Source organism: Rousettus aegyptiacus, unplaced genomic scaffold (assembly GCF_014176215.1).
Source record: "Rousettus aegyptiacus isolate mRouAeg1 unplaced genomic scaffold, mRouAeg1.p scaffold_m13_p_5, whole genome shotgun sequence".
Classification (NCBI taxonomy): domain Eukaryota; kingdom Metazoa; phylum Chordata; class Mammalia; order Chiroptera; family Pteropodidae; genus Rousettus; species Rousettus aegyptiacus.
Window position 1 is genome coordinate 82242954 of NW_023416308.1, and position 20798 is coordinate 82263751.

Sequence of the window (20798 nt, forward strand, 5' to 3'; positions counted from 1 at the left end):
GCCCTTTTCACACACCCCTGTGGTATAATTGGTCTTTATGAAACCTGTTCACTTTAATATACTTTCTATTCCCCAATCGATTCCTATATATCACAGAGAAACTATTATGAATTCAGACGTGGGGGACAGTCTCTACAGAACCTTCAAGACAGAGTAATTGCTTCCTCAAATGGTCAGTCCCAGCACCAAATTCTCAGGTCCTTACCCATTTTCAAAATAAGATGAGAACCACTGTAGCAGCTCCCTCAAGTACAGGGTCATCCAGTATATCCAAAGTGTCCAGCATTTCATAACAGAATCCCAAAATATCCCATGTTAGTTTGCCAAATGGTGAAAGTAAAGTTAAATTCCTGTTATCCAGGCTTACAGTTGAAATTATATCCTGACTCCCTTTGCCCTCCAAGTCTCTCCTCTGGCAAATACAAGTATCTCTACTAGATCAATTACACTCCCCTCCCCAACCTACTTCTTCTGTTCAGGCAATTGGCAGGGATTGAGTATGTCAACATTGAAGTATGTGGGTCCCCTGGAGAGTTAATCACGAATTGGGAGGCTACTCAGGTCCAGCAAAAGCAATGCCAGGATTGAATTCCTGCCCCCGCCCCGATTTTGGTGGCTGGGATTTGTTGGTTAGGGGCATATGTCTAGGAAAGAGTGTGACAAAGGTGCTGCAAAGAAATAACAAGGCATGTAGTCGTCAGGCTGCTGGAGCCTTTGGACAATTTACTAACTAAAAACAGGTAAAGACCCAGATTTTTCTATGTCTGGTCAGGCATCTGACAGCCCCAGTCTTCCAGAACAATTATTTGGTTAGTGAATTCAAAGTATTTGACTGCATTGAGTGAGATTATGATACCCTAAGCTCAGATTGCCCCAACTTTCTATTACAAAATTGGAAAATCACTGACTGATTCTCAGAGGCCAAAAAGACCCTTAAATAAAAAGGTCTTTGATGAGACCATTTGTAAGGACTGCGGTCAACAAGAAACTACATTTGATTCACAGTGTCATTTAACAAAGATTTCCTAGAATCAAAGAATTTTGTCATTACAAATGACTTCGTAGGTCTGCTTAACCAACCTTCTACCCAATGCAGAAATCTCCTTCATAATATTGGTAGAAATGATCATCCTACCTTTCAATTTCAGTGAAAGAGAATTGAGACAGTCCATTTAATTGCTGAACAGTTGTATCTTTATATTCTCCGAGCCTTAGCTTTTCCTTCTGCAAAACTGTGAACAATACTACCTTATTTGTAGGAGGTAGCATAGTCCCTGGTTTATAGCAGATGCTCTCTTCAAACTGAGTCAAGATATATGCCCCTCTAACTTCCACCTATTGGAAATGTTTGCCTTCTGGTGCCAGAAAGAACACTTTCCACATGACAGTTCCAAAGACAATAATTATGTTACCGTTATCCTTACAGTCCCTGTGAGACAGGGACTGCATACACGTCCCTGTCTTACAAATGACACCTTCTACACACAGAATCTTGTAAATGTATAATGTGTAATCAACTAAAACACCAATATCATCTTCACATGAACTTCTGTTAATTCAATTCCCCCCCACTATGCAAGTACAACAAAATTTTTTAATGAAAGAATATATATTTTTTAACTCTGCGAAAGCTTAATTTTGTTGGTTTCATTCTACTAAGATGATTATGAATCTCGAGTCTGTCATTCATTGCTTAAGAGTCAGGTTGGGGAAGTCTTTTTACATTTTTTTATATTTAGAATAAATGGGCAGAAAACTTTTTGAGGTGGAATGGTAGTAATATGAGTAGTAATAGAACCATAATTCTAGATTGTGATACCCATTATCATAGTTACAGAATGTTTCTTGTTGACTAGTTAACCACACTGTTTAAATATTTAAAATATTAACACTTAAAGGTAAGTTTTATCACCTATAAAATATATTTATTTGGAATGTCATTTAGACAATGGCTTTAACTATGTATTAAGATCCAATCAACCCTTCCCCTTCCCAAACCTATCCTATTTGTTTGGACTAATATTTCCATTTAGAAGTAAGTGTTCCACACTGCTTGCCACTCTGCCTTTATTTATAGGCGAATGTCAATTGACCTTTCCCTCAGAGTAAAAGTAAGTTCAACGTGTACTTATTCACATCATAAGGTCAATAATGTAATAAAAATCTGTAAGATTGTTAAAATGAGAGAAAATCACAATGACTGTAATTAAAAAAAAATCTGAAAAACAACAAAATAAAACAGTATGAAGAAGAAAAAAGTGTCTCCCTGTTCCTGCCAATATTTATACCCTAACTTATAAACAATGTCTGGCAACAACAGCAAAGGAGTCTGAAGGCTCATTGAGGCCAATTAGTCCTCCATTGGAGTGCCCGTTTGCAAAAAAGTTCCTGGGGAGATGCTAGTACTGGGACCTGCACACTGGGCCTCCTGCCTATGTGGCTCCAGCTCAGACACATGGCATTCCTCCACAGCTCCAAAAGGGCTGTGCACCTTTGCATCAATCTTTCCTTTTGCCCCATTCAACCTTATAGCAAAGGAGGCTGGTTGGTTAACCTTTAATCCCGATTCTTGAAAATTTAATACATTCGACAAGGTTATGGCCCTCGGTGTTCCTGCTCAGTGGCACACACTGACCAGACCTGGGACCCCAGGGACAGGTGAACCACCATAAAAGACTATTCTCATACACAGTTAAAGCTTTTAAGGAATACCAATTTATATGGATTATCTCATTTGATACATAGAGCAAGTACTATCATCACCTCTGTTTTACAGATTGCAAAACCATGCTCAGGTTCACTAATTTGCTCAAGAACAGACAGCCAATAAGAGGGAGAACTGAAGGGCCAGTAGAAATAGAGGAAATGAGGACCACAGACCACCCTATGGGAGAAATACTGATTTGATTAACCTGTTCCTGGGCTTTCCCACCGTCCAAGGGCCCTGACACAGACACTTTGTCAGACAAGCACACAGAGGGGAAGATTTCACTTTATTGTTATATCAATCTCACAAATAAACCCAACACGGCCAGAAACACTGAGCAGATAAAGTGCCAATACAGAGGCCTGGCAACAGGAGGGAGGAATCCAGTTCATCTCCTCCATGTCCCCAACCTGGAAAGATATTTCTATTATACGAGAATGAGGAAGCTGACATATTAAATAATCTATTCTACAGACACTTTGAGCTAAGGAATAGAAAATCTTACTAGGTGGGATCTGTGCAGGGAAAGGAAATAGAAAAGTCAGAAAACATTTGTTCCTCATATAAGTCAGGCATATAAATACCAAATGACAAAAACAGTGCTTTTCAAACTTTCTGTATTTGAAATGGATGTCTGTTACAGAACGAGCGGGCTAACAGTTCTCTGGGGTTACTTCTGGCTACTGCCTCGCTTCAGAACTGTGACCTAGGTAGACACTATCTTCCTTCACCCTTAATCAGAAGCACTAGAGATAATTTCCTAGGATTCAGGGAAGAATTGACCTTACCTGCTTACCTTGCCAGCCCCCCAAAAGTAGACTCAGTGCACCCTAATGAATATCAAGAAGATATGGGCTGTCAGAGTAATCGACTTGGCAGCATTTAAAGATTAATGAAGTTCAAGATTTCTCATAATTGTCTTTAGACATTTTTAGGTACCTTTATCAAGCCTAAGGTTTAAAGCACAATTATTTGACAGATTATTTGACTGCATTGTGATTGTGATACTCTAAACTCAGATTGCCCTAATTGTTTCTATTACAAAATTGGAAAATCACTGACTGATTCTCAAAGGCCAGAAAGATCACTTAAAGACCATCTGATGATCCCCCTGACACCATATAATCCCAAACTTGAAGGGCCAGAATCAGTCACATCTTTCCAGTACCTATGAATTCCTGGTATCTCTGGTCCACAGGGACTCCAAATAAGGATAAACCAGGCCAAGGAACTTCCAACATGCCTCATATGTGGCCAAGAGTCAAGGCTTGGCATGGAACTTTCAACTAGGGAAGGAAAGGGTAAGTGTATTTCAACTCAGTATTAGGATAAGAAGCAAGCCAAAGTGGTGCCATGCTAGAGGAAGAGAGTGGAGAGGCCTCAATGGAAAGGCACAGGTACCTCCCAGGTAAGAAAAAGGAGTAGAATTGGATGGGGTATTGAAGGCTGGTAACCTGGGATCACCCCTGCTGAGCTTTGAATGCGACCTTCTCTACTTTGTGGTTAGTTTTCCATTTTCCACTTTACTTCCTCTCTAGGGGACAATAAGAAGGGGGTCTGGAGATGACTCCGTGACAACTGGCTGCAAGTACAGCTGCATAGCTGTTCAAGTGGGACCACCAAGTTTCTAGTCTTTAGGGAGTTTCTGTAAGGCTAAAAACATTCAGAGTTCCAAAGGGTTGTTTCGTAGAGACAGTAGCTGAACACTAGACAAGATTGTTGGTAGGAATTGGCAAAGTTCAAAATGGAAAACATTAAATACTCTTGAAACTGCTGCTATAAATCAAGGGTATACTCACAAATCCCATAAAGGGATACGCTTAGCTGGCTATTTTTCTGACTTCTCTGAGTATTACTATGACCAAATTGAAGGGGAAATTCATTACAGGTATCTGTGTACCCAAGCTGACACCTCAACAAAAAAGCTTCGAGAAGTCCCTGTGATCTCCAACTCTTTGAGAGAAGTCAGGAAATACTGGGCAGTCAGAAAAGGTTGTCCTTAACACTGTCAGCTCCTGCCCTGCCTCTGTCCTCACACTAGGACAGAGCTGAAGACTATCCCTCAGTTCCCTGCCTGTAAGTTTCAATACCGGCCTCCATCCCAGAAAGGTTTCCCTATGTAGAACTTCCCACCAATTGATTCTACCTAGTACTCCCTTCTATTCTGGATCTGCTCTTAGTTTTTTCATCTTCTTTCCGTGCTTCTGTTTCCATCTACTTGAGTTCATGGCAGATAAATGACAGGTTAGGCAGACATAGTGACTAGATCTTGGGAGTATCAATGTCTAACAATGATGCACAGATTATTTACTGAAGCCTTCAATTCCATCTCAGGGAGCGATTGATTAATGTTCTTCTGTCTGTGGTTCCTCCTTTCTCCTTCTCACCAAAAAGTTCAAGGTAAAAGACAATCCCATTCATCTTTGTACCCTCAGCTTTTAGGCACCAAGATAAGGGCCTAAATGTGATAGTTTGGGCAGGGGACTTTTAGTGGTTTGAGCACACAGCAGAGAGGGCTACCCGGATCCTCTTGGCATCTATCCCTAAAGTATATTCTTCACCTACCCTGCCTTTTTACAAACCCTCGCCTCTTCGTCTTCCTCTCAAGGCCTGAAGACAAATGAAGCAACATGAGACACTGAACATAGCCTTAGCTTGTCAGGTCTGAGTTCTAGATTTCTTTTGCCACTAACTCAGTATATGAGCTTAGACAATTCACTTGCCTATCTAGGCCTTTAAATGGAAGGCCCTTGAAATAGATTATCTCTCTGGGTCCTTTCACATCTCAGATCAATTCATACTTGAGAAATCAATGAATGAATTAGAAGAAATTTTAATACTGAGACATAGGTAACCTGCACCTCTGCGAAACAGCTGAAAGGAGGTAAAGGTCAGGTTCCTATTTATTATACATTTTAGCTATAGGAAAAGAAGCAAGTTTATCTATGGAGAAATAGAACCTGGCAGCCCCTATACTTGACTAATAAAAGCAAATTCCTAGAAGCAGCACAGAAATAGGCCACAAGTGAGACCTGGCAGTGTCAAAAAAGTTTATAAATTAAGTGATAAAAGGAGTAAAAAACAATGGCTGTAACCAGACAAGATCTCTAAGCACAGACTAACGTCTAGAGAGGTCTGGGTGGGAAGGAACCTCTGAAGCTTCTATTAGAGAAAAGGACTTGGTCCACAGCAAGTTGCTACTGCATTTGGTTCAAACCCAGTTTTCTCAATCTGTCAACATGGTGCATGTGCATACGTGCAGATATGTTACAGGCTGCAGTTATGCTTCTGAAGTGCTGAAATGAGAAAGAAACAGAAGAAATTATATCAAATTCAAAGAAGTTAGGCTGAATGCAAGTACAAGTTTAGTTTAAAAGCTACTCATTTTCCCCACCACTGTGCAGTATCATCAGTGCTCCTTCTGAAATGTAGACTCAAGAGTTTTGTCGGACGGGGTAGAGAAGGGTGTATTTGTAGTATGATTAAAGGCCAAAGGCAGGACACAACCCAATATCCTGTGTGAGAAATCCTCTGGTTAATAGCAAGTGGATTTGACTTGATCTGACCCATCTGTGCACTCACTTGTCTTCATTCAAGGAAACTGTCTCCACAAAAGGGATTTCTTCCTTATCTGTCTTCCCCATGATCAGCCGGTGTTTATCCAAGTTTATGATGCACTGAAAACAAAGGAGAATCACTGGCTACTATTGATGATCTCACTTTGGGGGTATCCTTGTAAGATGACCCCTGCCTAAGAGAAAAAGAAGTGAAGAGAAAGTAGAATCGATCCTACCTTCAGGGATCGGAGCGTCTGGAGACCAAGAGACAAGTTTTTCTCATTGTCTTCTAATAAAAAAATAAATAAAATTCAGGCATTTTTATGCTGTTTTAGAAGTCAGCCTTATCACCATTAGATTCCAACTAACGACCCATACATATATCCATCCAATAAACATCTGTTGAGCATCAAAATTAAGTAATTTTCCCAGATCAATATAGTTAAAATGCAATAGAGCTAAAATTCAAACCCAGGTATTTTCAAAACTAAAGAAAAGAGGCCTTTAGACAAACTTAGAGTAGTCTAAAATGGAATATACAAGGGAAAGTATGAGAGATGGTGGGAAATTATAAAGAGATTTATGGCAAAGGAGTAAGAGGATCTTGCCCTCATGGAAAGGTCTCAGGGACCATTTTCCCTGGCACACAAAATGTTGTTTTGCCCCTTGAGTTTTTTTTTTTTTTTTTTTAAATCAAGAGTTACACACTCCTTTTTCTGAGTGATTCTCAACTTGTCTTGAATATAGCTCAGGGCCCAACTGGTACTTCGGCGGGCAAAAATACAGACCTTGGGACAAGGTCTACAGAACAAGGTAGAAACCCGGGATTTTGAAGAAGTCAATATTTACAGGCATGAAGTCTCATGAGGGTTTGGTAGAAATAGGGAGATTTTCATTAAGGATCCATAGTTCTAAGCCCAAATTCTACTCACCAACCACAGCTGCTGGGCAGTCCAGGCGGAGGGAGCCCAATGTGATCACTAGGTGCTCAATCTGGCCCACTACTTTCAGATGCCGGGGTAGAGAAAGCTTCTCTCCTTCATGCCTGTGAGATCTGACATGTTCCTTGAGTCTGCATTGGAGAGGAAGATACCAGAATCCTCTTGGTGGAGGTTTCTGATGGAATCTGGCAATGCCTACCTTCTGACCCATAGTTGAGATTTTCCAGAGATTTCCTGGGATTAATCTATCCAAAAGGTGCTAGCTAGCCTACACTTCTTGTTTCAGAACTTTGTCCTATACCTGCATGGGGATAAACAAATAAACAAACCAACAAACAAACTACAGATTCAACTCCTATTCTCAAAAGGCTATGCCACTATCTGCATTGGTAAAAGACAAGTTGACATACTCAAAGAATCCTATTCTGCATCCTAACGTCCCTACCTATGTGCAAGGCAGTTTAGTTAACATGTCTTTTTACCCATCTGTGGATAAGAGATCTCAAAGAGGGCAGGTTAATCCTAATTTTAGAAGATACTTTGTTCAATGTCTAATTTTCTCTTTGTTGTTTCTATTTCAGTCTATCCTTATCAATTAGTCTTGGCCTATAAGGTTAGCAGTGGTAAGTGCATTGATATTGATATCAGCAAGGAATTTCATGGAGAAAGTTTTAATTAAACTTGTCTGTGCAGGAGAGGAAGGAAAGATACAGCACCAAGGTTTCACAGTTATGTAATGTGGTTGGAACAGTTAGCACCCGAGCTATTATGGGTTGGTGGATAAATACTTAATTATGGACTTTCCATGCCAATACTTCTACTTTACTCCATTTCCTCTCTTTTGGTGTTATAGCCCATCCAAAAGAAAAATAATTGCAGTTTTACAGATGGTTATTAATTCCTCTGGAATCGTGGCAGTCTGCTGCCTAATTATGTACCAGGACGTTATTAGTCTTTCTGGAACCATCATGTTGCACTATATCTCATCTTTTTACCATATAAAAAAACTCAGGAGTCTTCTCACAAGAACACTTGCATCCTGGACTCCCCCCCCCACAACCATTTATAGCAATGTACAAAACCCATAATGGCAGCTTCAAAGGGTCACAGTGATAATAAGGGGTGAGGACAGTAGGGAAAGGAACAGATCATGTGGCACAGGTCACTGATTATACAAATCAAGTCTTGTGTAAGCCCTACCTAAAAATATGGACATCTTGAAAGTAGCTTAAAATGGACCATTACATCTACCTTAGTGATTATTTCAATGCAGAGATTTGGACTACGGAATAGTTTGTTGCAATTAAGGTTAAAAAGTGGAAAAAGATATTGGGTTGATCCTCCCAATTCTGGGCTAGACCTCAGGACCCATCTGGCATTTTGGAGGAAAGAGAATGAAAGCAATAAAAGTACAGATTGAGTGAAAAGGAAGAAAGATACAAAATGTCTTTCTCTGTCTAAAAGATGGAGAACTCATTACCAGCTGTTAGAAAACTAAAGACATTCACTATATGAGGTGTCTGCCTCACACTCAATTACTAGCAGAGGCAGCAGTAAGATCTGATTTTACATGTTCTTCACAAAGAGAAAAGGCACCAAGACACTATTGGTTAATCACCCTCGAATGGTTCAGGCCCAGCAGCAATAGCAGCCCTATTCCAAGTTCTGATTGATGCTTCTTGGGACAGGTACTGTGACCTCCAGAAGGACCCTGAGTAAGTCAGGCCAACCACATCCCTGCTTTTATTCACCTGGAGTACACCAACAAGACAGTGCTGTCTAATTTGTTTTCTGGGTAGGGCACCAATCAGGATCAGGACATGGTACACAATGAGCCAAGGATCTTTCATTTCATTCTAGAGCCCAAAGTTCTGAGGCTTTCCTGCCTGCCTGACTTCTCCCTAGTAACTGAGTACCCACCACTCTGTTCCTCTACTAAGGACTGGTTCCAGCTGATATTTGAGCTCTGCACACTTCTCTTAGAGCTTCTGTGGAAACTCTCACCATCTCTAACCTTAAAATATATTCAAGGAAAGAGTGATTGGCATCTGAATTCCACCCAGTACAAGTGATTACTTACCCCAATCTATCCACACAGGCTGAAGAGATGAGATTATACTGACAGCCTGTGTCAACCAAGGCTTTCACATCCTTTCCAGCACACTGTGGAGAGGAAATGTGCTGTTCAATAGGAGCAAGGGAAGAGAGATCCAAAGAGCAAGCAGCAGATGTCATATGAAAAGCAGGGTTGGAGAGCATCTCCACAATTATGGGTTGATAGTGTCCCATTTTTACCCACTGCTGAGTCTCCTTTGAGGGGCTCTTTTTTCCTGCTGAATCTAGAGCTGACAGAGGACCCCAAAGGACTTTGGGTATTTCATTCTATATACCAAGCAGCTTTTAATTGTGTGTGTGTGTGTGTGTGTGTGAGTGATACTCCTTTGCAAAACTGATGAAAGTTTTGGTCTTTTTTTTCCCAGAAGATGCATACAAAATGTTGCATACACTTTCTGTGTCGCATGGAGTAACCCCCTTGAAACTAACTTATGAATTCCATGATAAGACCCACACTATATATAGTTGGAGGTGAGAGACCTACTATTGGGCTCATAACGGGCTAAAAGCCTACTCTCCAGAAAACCCTGGAAAATCTGTTCTTAGAACATTACCTGACAAGAAATCAAAATCATGTCATCATCCTCAGACTTCTTCAGTCCCTCAGACTTAGCCTGATTGAGTTTGTTGGTCTTGGAAGCCCAAGGGACACGACTGCTTCGGAGCTTAGACAGGTTGGTTTCCATGAGGCGCCTCTGCAGAATGTTATGAGGTTGCTTGAGGGATAGAAAGCAGAAGTTCCTTAAGGACAGGTCTTTTCTCCCTTCTCCCACTATACCCCAGGTGCCACCAAAATAATGAAGAAGCCTCACATTAATGAGTTCTACTCTTGCTTCTTATTTATTCTTCTTTCAAAAAGGGATTTCACTGGCATTGTCAAAGCAGATACTATAAAACAATTTGCAATAGGCCACTTTGAAAACATGAAAAAGCAAGGTAGGACACTAGGAAATATGGATAGGGCCAATGAATATTCTATGGATGAAGAAAACTAAAGGACTATGTGATTTGGACTACCTGAGCCTGCTGCCTTCCCTCCCCTTACAAGGACATTTCAGGAGAGAAGTGGCCTTAGTGTACGTGAAATAGGTGTATCTTCCAGGCGACTTAAAGAAGGAGCAGCTTATTTTCAAAGGATGAAGAAACCTACCTAGCACTGGTTGTCAGAAGCTCTGCCTATTTCTATTTCAAGTCTCCCTTAGTCTTATCTTTTGGACCTATTTGTTATATGCCTTAGTGGCCTGAGGGCTGAGCCACCACCCATGGGTGGATGCAATGGGAAGACAGAAATTCATACCTGCTGAAACACACTTTGGAATGTGGCAGAACCCACAAGAATCATCCTTACTAAAATCCTGTGGATCTCAAGGAGCATAAGACAATTGCTGCCATAGTCTTATCATCCATTCCCCTCTCTTCAATGGGCCAAAAAGTGGGAGTATAAAAGGAGTAGAGACTAAGAAGCAGAGGACTTAATTTGATCTTATGTCTGTGCCAGGACACCTAATGTGAGGAAACAGAATGAGGCATGTGAATTTGAACCTGCTCTTTGATTGAGTTTAAGAAAGTTCCTAGGGCAAATATATCCATGCTCTACTATTTCTACCCAAAGTGACCTCCAGAAAGTATAAGCTACCTCTTGAGAAGTCATTTGACCTGAGAAATTTCTATACACAAGCATCTTATTCCCAATTTACAATAACATTCAAAATCCTCGAAAACATAGACTCTAAACCCAAGTTTCTATGTAACACATACCAGATGGCACTTCAATTCTAGGGGGAAGGGAGTCACTCTTAGAAGCCCAGAACCTAGAACCTTCCCAGGGAAGGGGGTAGAACTGGAAGTCTTCATTATCCATCACCTTACAGATTTCTGAGGAAGAAAGGAGTTAGAGCCGTGACTCACTGTAACCCTGGTGAGGCGAAGAAATGTATGCCCAAAATACACTGATTCTTGGCAAAACAGATGCTAAATTAGTATCCTTGAGAAAAGGAGAGAAAGAGGCACTTAAAAGAAAATGAGAGTTTCTTTTAGAGGAAGTGCTAACTCTGTCCAATTTCCTGATGTGACACTGGAAGAAACTGCTCCTCAAAAGAAACAGAAATTCTTCATCCTTATCTCTCTCACTAATAAGCCTGTATTCCTAGCTCAAGTCACACTAAAGCAGTATGTTTGTTACTGCCAAGACTATGCTTAGCAAGACCAACTCAGATAAGTTGAATTTGCAGAACTGAAGACTGGAAGGGGCTTCAAAGGCAATCTAATCAAAGCCCTCCTCACTGAAAGTTTGGGGCTTTCCTTTTACATTGGTCCTGCTGAACACCACTTTTTCTGGTTACTCATAATCTTGCAGAGGAGTCTAATCACCACTGGATAGATGAGGCAAATGAGGAAAGTTTTAAAATCATTTTCCTTCAAGTCATCTCTATTCTGAATCTTCCTCCCTTCCTACTGGATCCTTCCTCCCAGGCTATAAAATATACTCAAAGTTCTCTTCTCATATATTAAGGAGAAAACCTCAGACCCTGCCTCCTCAACTCCACATCCTCCTCTAATCACATCCTTGTCTTGAATGGCCTTTAAAAAAAAAAAAACATAAAAAAAAATCACCATGTCTATTTCCTGATATTTCCTGATATATTTCCAAATATACCATTTTGCTTGGCTGCTCTAGGGCATTTGGCCCTGCTGACTACAGCCAGCCCTCCAAATCCATGGGCTTCATATCTGCACATTTAACCAAATGCATATTGAAAATATTCAGGAAAAAAAATCCCAGAAAGTTCCAAAAATTAAAATTTGGATTCAGCACTATGCTGAATCCAACAGATGAAGTAATATATAGGCTTATCTTGCTGTAGCCTGTATGTAAATACTACCCCATTTTATATAGGGACTTGAGTATCCTTGAATTTTAGTATGGGGAAAGGGAGTGGGCCCTGGAACCAATCCCACATAGATACTGAAGGATGGCTGTATTCCTTTATTTGTTCTTTTCCTTTGTAATCAAGGTTCAAAGATAATGCATGCTCAATATAAAATATTCACATATCACTAAAGTGTATAGAATTAAAAGTAAAACCCTTCCCAATCTCTCAACCCCTTCTCAGTCCCACTCTTTACAAATGATAACCTTCTAAAAACTTTTAATATGGTTACAAACATGTACAGAAATAGGATATTATAACATTATTCTAAAATTTCTATTTTTGTTTAACATGTGAAAAGCATTTTTCTGTCAGTACATATAACTTTCTTCATTCATTTTCATAATTGAAAGTATTCATAGTATAGTTTAAGAGTTGAAAATTCACAGCCAATGAACGTCATTTTATCATGCCTACATGTTTTAAATGACAATGTAACTACACATTTAATTCTGCTCCTAACCAAAATTTCACTAAAATGAGTCAAGGAATAAGAAAGGCATAAACTGACAAGGTCAAAGAGAACAGTAAAGGAAACAACAAAGAGCGAGAGGTTGACAAAATATGGGAATCTGCAAAGCAGATAGAAAAGTGGTAAGTGACCTAGACTAGAGAAAGCTAAGTGTTTCATACCATTCTACTTCACAGAACGCTTGAGTGGTAGAGACTGCCAGTTGCTCATCAAAATCCAGGTTCTCTTACTACTGGGCAGATACCTACATTATGTTTCTCAGCCTTCCTTGCAGTTTGGTATGGCCATATGACTGAGTTCTGGAAAACATAATATAAATAGAAGTGGCATGCACCATTTCTAGACGCGGCTCAAAAAAAAATCTCCTACGCACATTCCTCCATATTCTTTTCCTCTTTGAACTGGTTGGAATGGAGATGACCACTAGGATAACCTTGAAGGTCATATGTTGAAGACATAAGAGTCGGTGTCAGCTGGGGTCCCTAAATGACTACATGGGAAGGCTGCCTTGATGACCCTTCCATCAGTACTATTACTTAAGAGCAATTATATATTTTGGGGTCTAGCTGGAAAAGCACTTTTTTTTTTTCCTACTCAAACTAAAACCTTGAAAAGGCTGAGGAGTTAGAGGTATTAGAACCTGTACAGTTGCAGGGCACAATTAAGGATGAAAATAGATTAGTGTAAATCCTACATAAGACTCCCACTTGACCCAGACAATTGGGAAGAATACCAAAATTTTATTTTGCTATACGAGTAAGTCAAAAGACTGGTTGATAGTTTGGCTAGGCTTAGGAATTATGTTAATACTGTCAGATTTCTAAAACAACTAAAGGCAGACTTCTGTCATCTCTCCAAATTTCTTGTCTGGTCCATTCTGTGGACCACAAAATTCCATTAGTTTGATTCTGTCTGGGTTCAGTGCAGCACAGATAAAGGGACTGAGAAAGTAGCCTTAGAAGTTCTTGCTCAAATCATGATTCTGTGCCATCCTACAATATAATCTATGTCCTTTCACATCGCTTTTCTTCCCATTCTACAGCCTGATTAGAAGAGATATTTAAGCAGATTGTGTGCCAAATTGAGGAGCTTCAAATATTTCTGCCCAGGAAATAGCACTGCCTACAGAGGCCATTTCTTGCAGAAGCTCCTGATGATGATGGAGGCAGTACATTTGAGCTTGCCTGGACTTTAGATGTTTAAACCGTGTTTAGTGTTTAGCGACCACATTTCAGAAAGAGTAGAGAACCCAGGACTGCTTAGGGTAGTAGTAATTGCCTCGTTGAACTAAAGCATAAAGCAGGATTCATGTCAGAACAACTTGATAATTATGTCCAAAAGGCCACCAGAGTACCTGCAATACCTAAATAGCTAACTACTAGTGTGTATCTTGAAGGATATCAAGAAAGTAGAAGATGGCCCTAGGAAAGCCAGTATTTCAATAAACATAAAAATAAAACACTTAAGTAAATTTACAAAGCAACAGTCAAGGAGTAGGAATGCAAGTAGTACAAACTATGTAACATAAAAGTGCTGAAGGGATTCTGAAAGAAAGAATTAGATAACGTTAATCAAGGAAGGCTTTTGGAAGAAGTAAAGGGTAGAGATTTATTTGTTCATTGCTATGTCAAGAACTGGGGATATAGCTGTACAAGATGATCAAGATCTTTGCCCTTCTAGAATTAACACTCTAGTGGGGGGAGTAAATAGTAAACAAATAAATAAGCAATTTTTTGATTTATTAATTTTACCATTATCTATTGATTTTCTATTATATGAGATAAGGGTTTAATTATTTTACACCTCCCCATCATGTCCCTCTCCTATTAATATTCTGTAAATAATTGTTTGGGGTCATATCAGTATTTACTGCTTACATTATTATGACTATATTCATATTATTTAAAGCTAAGTCAAATAATATATTATAATAATGTTTCCTTTCTCATAAAAATATTTACTTTTCTCAAAACTAAAAATTACCTAGATTTCTATTTATTTAATTTTCTATATACAATTTAAATCTCTTTCAAGTACTTAAAATTGTAGAAGATCTAGCATGTTCATGTTTTTTTTTCTTGGAGCCCTCTATCCTCCCATTCCATTTTGACTGGTGTTCTCAAGGCCTGCTACACAATCTGCATCCTGGACTTTTCTTTCAACACCATTCTCAGAGTTTTCTTTGCCTCTCTTCTCTATTGGATCATTTATTTCTTGAATCCTATGCTTTTTTTTTTTTTTCTTTTTTTGCTCATTGGTTTCCCTCACTTTGGTGGAGCATATCCTTTAGTAGCTTCTTGAGGATGTATGAGAAATTCTTCCTGAGTCTTGATTGATAGTTTGGCTAGGTTTAGAAATTATGTATTGTTAGATTTTTAAAGAATATTATTCCATTGTCTTTTAGCTTCCATTATTACCAGCAGGCTGCTTTCTGTTATTGTTGTTGTTGTTAGAAAGGATTCACACATAGGCAGGGAACTGGACTAGATCACCTGTAAGTTCTTACTCTGAGATTCTACAAGGCACATTCTGGAGACAGCCTCCTCTCCATACCATATCACAGTTAGCCAACTCTCCAGAGAATGATGAAGCTGTAATCAGATGTTGATCTCCAACACTACTCCACTCCAGGCCAGAGTAATCATTTCTTCTACTGAACTCCTCTACTACTTACTGACTATAACATCTTGGCGACTAGCTTAGGCTTCCTGGTGGTGTTATTTATCTTCCTCATGAGCTGTCTACTCAACAACTACACTTGAATAACTAATAGATACTTAGTTGTTCAAAAATCAAATTCATGATTCTTATTCTCTATCCCTAACCTGCTCCTCCTGTAGTCTCACTTATTCCAGTAAATGACGACTTCACTCTTCCAATTGATAGATCAAAAACCTAAGGTCATTCTTGACCACTCTTTCTTTCAGACCCTTAATTGAATCCATCAACTAAACTTATCAACACTGCTTTCAAAATGTATCCAGAACCTATTCTTTTCTCGTCCTGTTCACTGCTATCACACTGCTCTGAGCATTCCTCTCCAAGATATTTTGCTCTCTCATTTCCTTTGGTATCTCCTAAAATGTAATCTTATCAGAGAGGCCTTCCCTGACCATCCTATGTAAAATAGCAAGATTCCACTCTACCTTACCCTGGCCACTGCATTCCCTATTATCCTTACCTTGGTCTATTTTCTCCATAGCACTGATTGCTACCTGATATATATTTACTTTTAATTTTCTGCCTTCTCCCCCTATAAGGATACAAGTTCCATAAGGGCATGAACTCTGTTTTGGTTCACTATTATAACTTCAGTGCCTAGATTACTGCCTAACATGTAAGAAGTATTTGATATTTGTGGATTAATTAATCTGTTCTATCCTTCCCCCTAATCTATAAACTCCCTATAGAAAGGTCCTAATACCTAGTAGTGTCCTGTATACAGCAAGTCTTCAAATAATTTTTGCTACAATTGGATGCAATCACGACTCTGAAAATCTCCAGTTTGTACCAGATCCTGGTGTTATACTGGTATTTCATGCTCCTCTTCTAAGGGCCTAAAGTTCTCTGGTCTAAAACATGTCGCATAATGCACGTCTTGTGGCATTATGAATGGGTAACTTATGGTTGCTCCAACTGACAGAGATTTTGATCAAGTAGATCAGATACTGAGATTACAGGGCTAGTCATTTCATGTTCATTTGGTTTTGCCATGTTCCATCATCCTTTCCCTGGCCTTCATTCTTAATTCTAGTGAGTTTTGCTAAAGCATTTGACTACAAGCATAATCAATCATAGATAGGAAAGCAAAACTCTCTCTACATTGCTGGATGACTAAGGCTTTGGTCTAATGGTTAGTAATACTATCACACAGGAAAAATTGTACATTACCCTATGACAGGACTGCTTTCAAAATTAAAAAGTCCTTGCCTCAGTGAGAAGAATATTTATGAACCTGATAGCTAAAACAAAAGAAATTACAAGGGGGTAAAACTCCAAGACTGGAGATCTTTTTCCTCCAGATTCCTCAACTTTTTAAAAAATAGTAAGTCAAAATATTACTCATAGCTCTGATTTTTGCCTCTTCATCTAATACAGAAAAAACAGCACAAGATGAAAGGACAAACAAGATAAGAAAGCCAGACATAAAATTAATTTCCATAGCAGACTTCGTAACAGCAAACTACACACAAACAGGAATAGGGCAAAGGCACATCCTTGGAGCCAAGAGAACAAGACCACATTTGATTGCCAACAGGAGCTCTTCGCCAATCCAAAAAAACCTGAATATTACAAAAACAGCATGGTAAAGGTAGATAATTTAGAAAACTCAGCATTATCATTCTAATATAGGTTGCTAGCATGAGGAAAACAAGCCATCTCACTGGCACAAGCTCCAGAATCAATTTAAACTAATTTGTCCTTTTCCCCTATCTCTCTCTAGTGCCATCCGTTCCCTACTCTTGTCCCCCTTTTATTGAGTTTGTAGTATATACCCATTCAATAAATTTTGGTATTCTCAAAATTTCACTTCAGTGAGAGAAAATTGAGTCAATACTGGTCTATACTACCAGATACATCCACAAAGTTAAATGAAAGAGCATTTCCAAGGTTATTCTAAGATTGTACTGAGAAGCAACATCAGTTCCTGGAGACCTTAAGCACGCCAGCCAGCTCACCATAGGACTCAGAGCTCTCCCAGCCCGATCACAGTCTGCCTGGCTTCTGTGACCTGTTCTAGCTCTTCTGTGCAATCATTTGCACATTAAAGGTGTGAGAACAGTGAGAGAGGGATGTCAACTCCATGGCAATGGGGGTGGGGAGGCTGAGAAAGTGTGAACCATGGTTCAGGGTCTCACAGTAAACTGCTGTGTCACATCCATAACAATAACCTGCTTTCTGCAGATGCTTCCTTCTTCCAGCCCACTGCCTATGTTCTATGTTATCAGCTTCTGGGCGGCTCAACTGAGACAGGATGGGGTCAGAAAAGCAGATGGAATTCTTCTTACACCAGATGAAGTAATATAAGGAATGCTAGGCAGAAGGATGGAGAGATAGTTCCTCAGGAATAGGAAACTCCTTGGCAGCCCAGGACAACCAAATGTCAATAATATCTTAAATCCAGGATGAAAGGAAGAAAAACATTCCACATTTTACTTCTTTTCGTAATAGTGCCCCCATTATTGGTTCCTGCAGCTTCCAAGAACTAGGATTATAGTGGCCTGAAGGTAAGAAGATTTGAACCTGATTTGCAAAATGGATCTAGACTGCCTTAAAGTAAAAGAGAGTTATCTTTTTTCTAGGAATACAGTTCTGTCACTCATCACTGAGTGAGCACAAATCAGACTGATGATCCTGTGGTTTGTGCAGGAAAAATATCTTGGAAAAAAACAGAGCAAGACAAATGGATTGACATCCCCTGCACATAAATAACTAAAAATGATTCTCTATTACAATGGAGAAGGGCAAATCTGATATTGTTATCCTTGTGTCATTAGGTTTTTTTTTTTTTTTTAAGTGGATTCAGCTCTGTCCTTCATCATCATTCTTGGACTGGAAATGGTAATTTCAGTGAACCAGGTTGACATCCTCCCCTCCTTGCCAAATTAAACTTTCCAAAAGCTAAAAAAAATGCTGGAAAAATTATAGTGTACCTACTTCATTTAAAAGACATTTAATTAATGCTTCAAAATGATCATAAAATTCAAGAAAACAAGTAAACTACAAGAAAACTCCAGATGAAACGGCAAGGCTAAACATAAACTTGGCCCAGTACCACTACGGTGATTAGAAGATGAAAGACAAATACAGTTCTTTAAACTAGCAACCCTTAGCCATCTGTCCTCCTCCTATAGCTAAAGGGCAGCATGGTCTTTGAACCCAGACGCCCAGTCCTGGGGTTTCTCCTTCATGTGAAGAACAACCCTGCTAGAAAAAGCCTGAGCCAGCCCCAGCTCTACACGTAAGCTGGTCAGTGAAATGGAGCAGCCTGGCTTCCTCGTCTCTCCACTCTGAGGGTACTGGGGTGGAGTAGGAGGAGAGATGAGAATGACGAAGAGATGTTTAGGGTTCAGGAGACCTTCACGTTCGACCCTTCTTCTGCACCCCCCACCTCTTCCCTCCTTACATCCCCACCCCATCCCCCCCCGCCCCCCGCCCCAGGATGGAAAGTCAAAGGTAGATAAGACTAAAATCAAACGGAGAGGTAGATTTTACATAGGGGAAAGATGGATCCAACAAAAGTGATCTGGATATAATGACTGCCAAGAAGCCCCCTTCCCACTTCGTCCTCTCTTTCTCACACCCACTAGGAGTCACCTTTGTCTGGGTCATAGGACCGGCCAACCAGCCTGTTAGGCTGCCCTGGTTGCGAGGCTCAAGCCCCACGCGATCAAATTCGGTACTGCGAATAATGGGAAGGAAAGGCGACCTGGGGGCAAGAAGGCGGGGCAGTCTCTTCTACTCCAGAGCAAAGAGATACGAAGGGAAGGGGGGAGGCAGCGCCCAGTGGGGTGCAAGCTAGAAAAGCTACGATGGAATATCCTGAGAGACACTGAGGCAGAGGGATGCTGGATGGAGAGGAATCTGAAACAGATCGATAGCGAGACAAAGGGGCCCGGGTGATGACTCAGTGAAAGCGGCAGTGGGCGGGCCCAGGGGAACGAGCACAGCACAAAGGTGACGGGCCGCCGCGCGCGGGGATCCCGAGGCGGGCGCGGCCGCGAGGCTCACCGTGTCCTTGGACGAGCCCAGCTTCTTGAGGCCGTCCAGGGGCAGCAGGTCGGCCGAGTCCTTGTGGATGAACTGCACAGCCTGCTTCATCCGGCGCTGCTGCCGCAGCGACGCCGCCTCCCGCATGTCGGTCTCCTTGCGGCCGCCCTCGGTGAGGAGCCCTGAGTAAAACATCACTGAGGAGCCCGCGACCCAGCGTCCGCCTTGCTCCGCGCTCCGCGGCCTCCCTCGCCCTCGAGTTCCTCCAGCGCCGCGAGAGCCGCGCGCCGCGGATTTTATAGCCGAGCGTGACGTCACGGGGAGCAGCCAGTGCGCAGCGGGGGGCGGGGCCAGGGCGCGCCCCTGCCCCGCGCGCGGCTCCCAGCGTCAGCGAGCACCTGGGTGTCACCCCGCCTGGGGGGAAGAGCCGGACAGGAGTAGTGGCGCTGGCGGGACTCACCCGAAGCGCGAAGTGTCCACCTCGGCCGCTTTATCTAACTGCCTCCTTCCCGTGGAGGGTGCTCCGCATCCCCTGAACCGGGAAGGGGCGTGGGGCCTAATGCTAGAGCGTCCTTTCCCACCCCAGCCGCCGCCGTCCCCGGGTTCCGCTCACCTGTCCACGTAGTGGCCGACCCTGGGATCACAGACAGCTGGGCCATGTCCCGAGTCCTACTGTCCGCTTGCTGCTCGGCTTCGCAAATTGCCACCTCTGTGCTCCCTTCCCGAGCACCCGCGCCCACAGCCCGGGCTCGGGAGGATGAGCGACACGCTCAGAAGTTGGGATCGCTCAGGATTTCTCCAACTTCAGGTCGGTCCCCACCCACCAGGCCACGTGACTGGGGAGGGGGCAGCCCCTGCGGGCGGGCTGGAGCTGGCTTTCCGGGGACCTCCCCTCCTGCCTGGGACCTGGCACCCGTGCTTCTGAGCCTGGGAAACAGGGCTGCGTAGAAGCCTGCGAGTCATCCTGGGACTGAGAGCAACGAGGGTCCCAGCCTCTGCGCGACGGAACACGAGTGCGAGCCCTACACCTGCTCTTTGGAACACCCCGCAGAGAAGCACGTTTTTTCAGCCAGCACACTAGGGCTTACCGTCTCTCCAGCATGTTTCCAGAGGCAATTGGAACCCGGTTTTCTTAGTGACTCTTTCATACTCAAGCCATTCTAATACAACATCCTGGGTTCTGGCCTCTCTCGAGGTTGTGACTTACTGCAAACCACGTTTCCATCGTAGGAACAGCTACTACTCTCTCCCAGCTTATCTCACTGGAACAGCCATGAAGAAGAAAGATCTGCTCTCTATAGAGAACTAACAATAAAAGTAACAATAAGGACATTTACTAAGCATTTTATCATTCACCAGGTATTG

General features: G+C 41.6%; 1 protein-coding gene across 1 annotated transcript; it reads right to left on the reverse strand.

Moving 5' to 3' along the window:
* Positions 1 to 2974: 2974 nt before the first annotated feature.
* NRIP3 (nuclear receptor interacting protein 3) lies at positions 2975 to 19712 on the reverse strand. The gene is made up of 7 exons (XM_016147371.2): positions 19455 to 19712; positions 9875 to 10036; positions 9286 to 9368; positions 7197 to 7336; positions 6501 to 6553; positions 6290 to 6384; positions 2975 to 6003 (listed from the first exon to the last, which is right to left on the reverse strand). The coding sequence occupies exons 1-7, from the start codon at positions 19626 to 19628 to the stop codon at positions 5988 to 5990; spliced, it is 723 nt and encodes a 240-aa protein (XP_016002857.1). The 5' UTR covers positions 19629 to 19712; the 3' UTR covers positions 2975 to 5987.
* Between the last annotated feature and the right edge of the window lie 1086 nt (positions 19713 to 20798).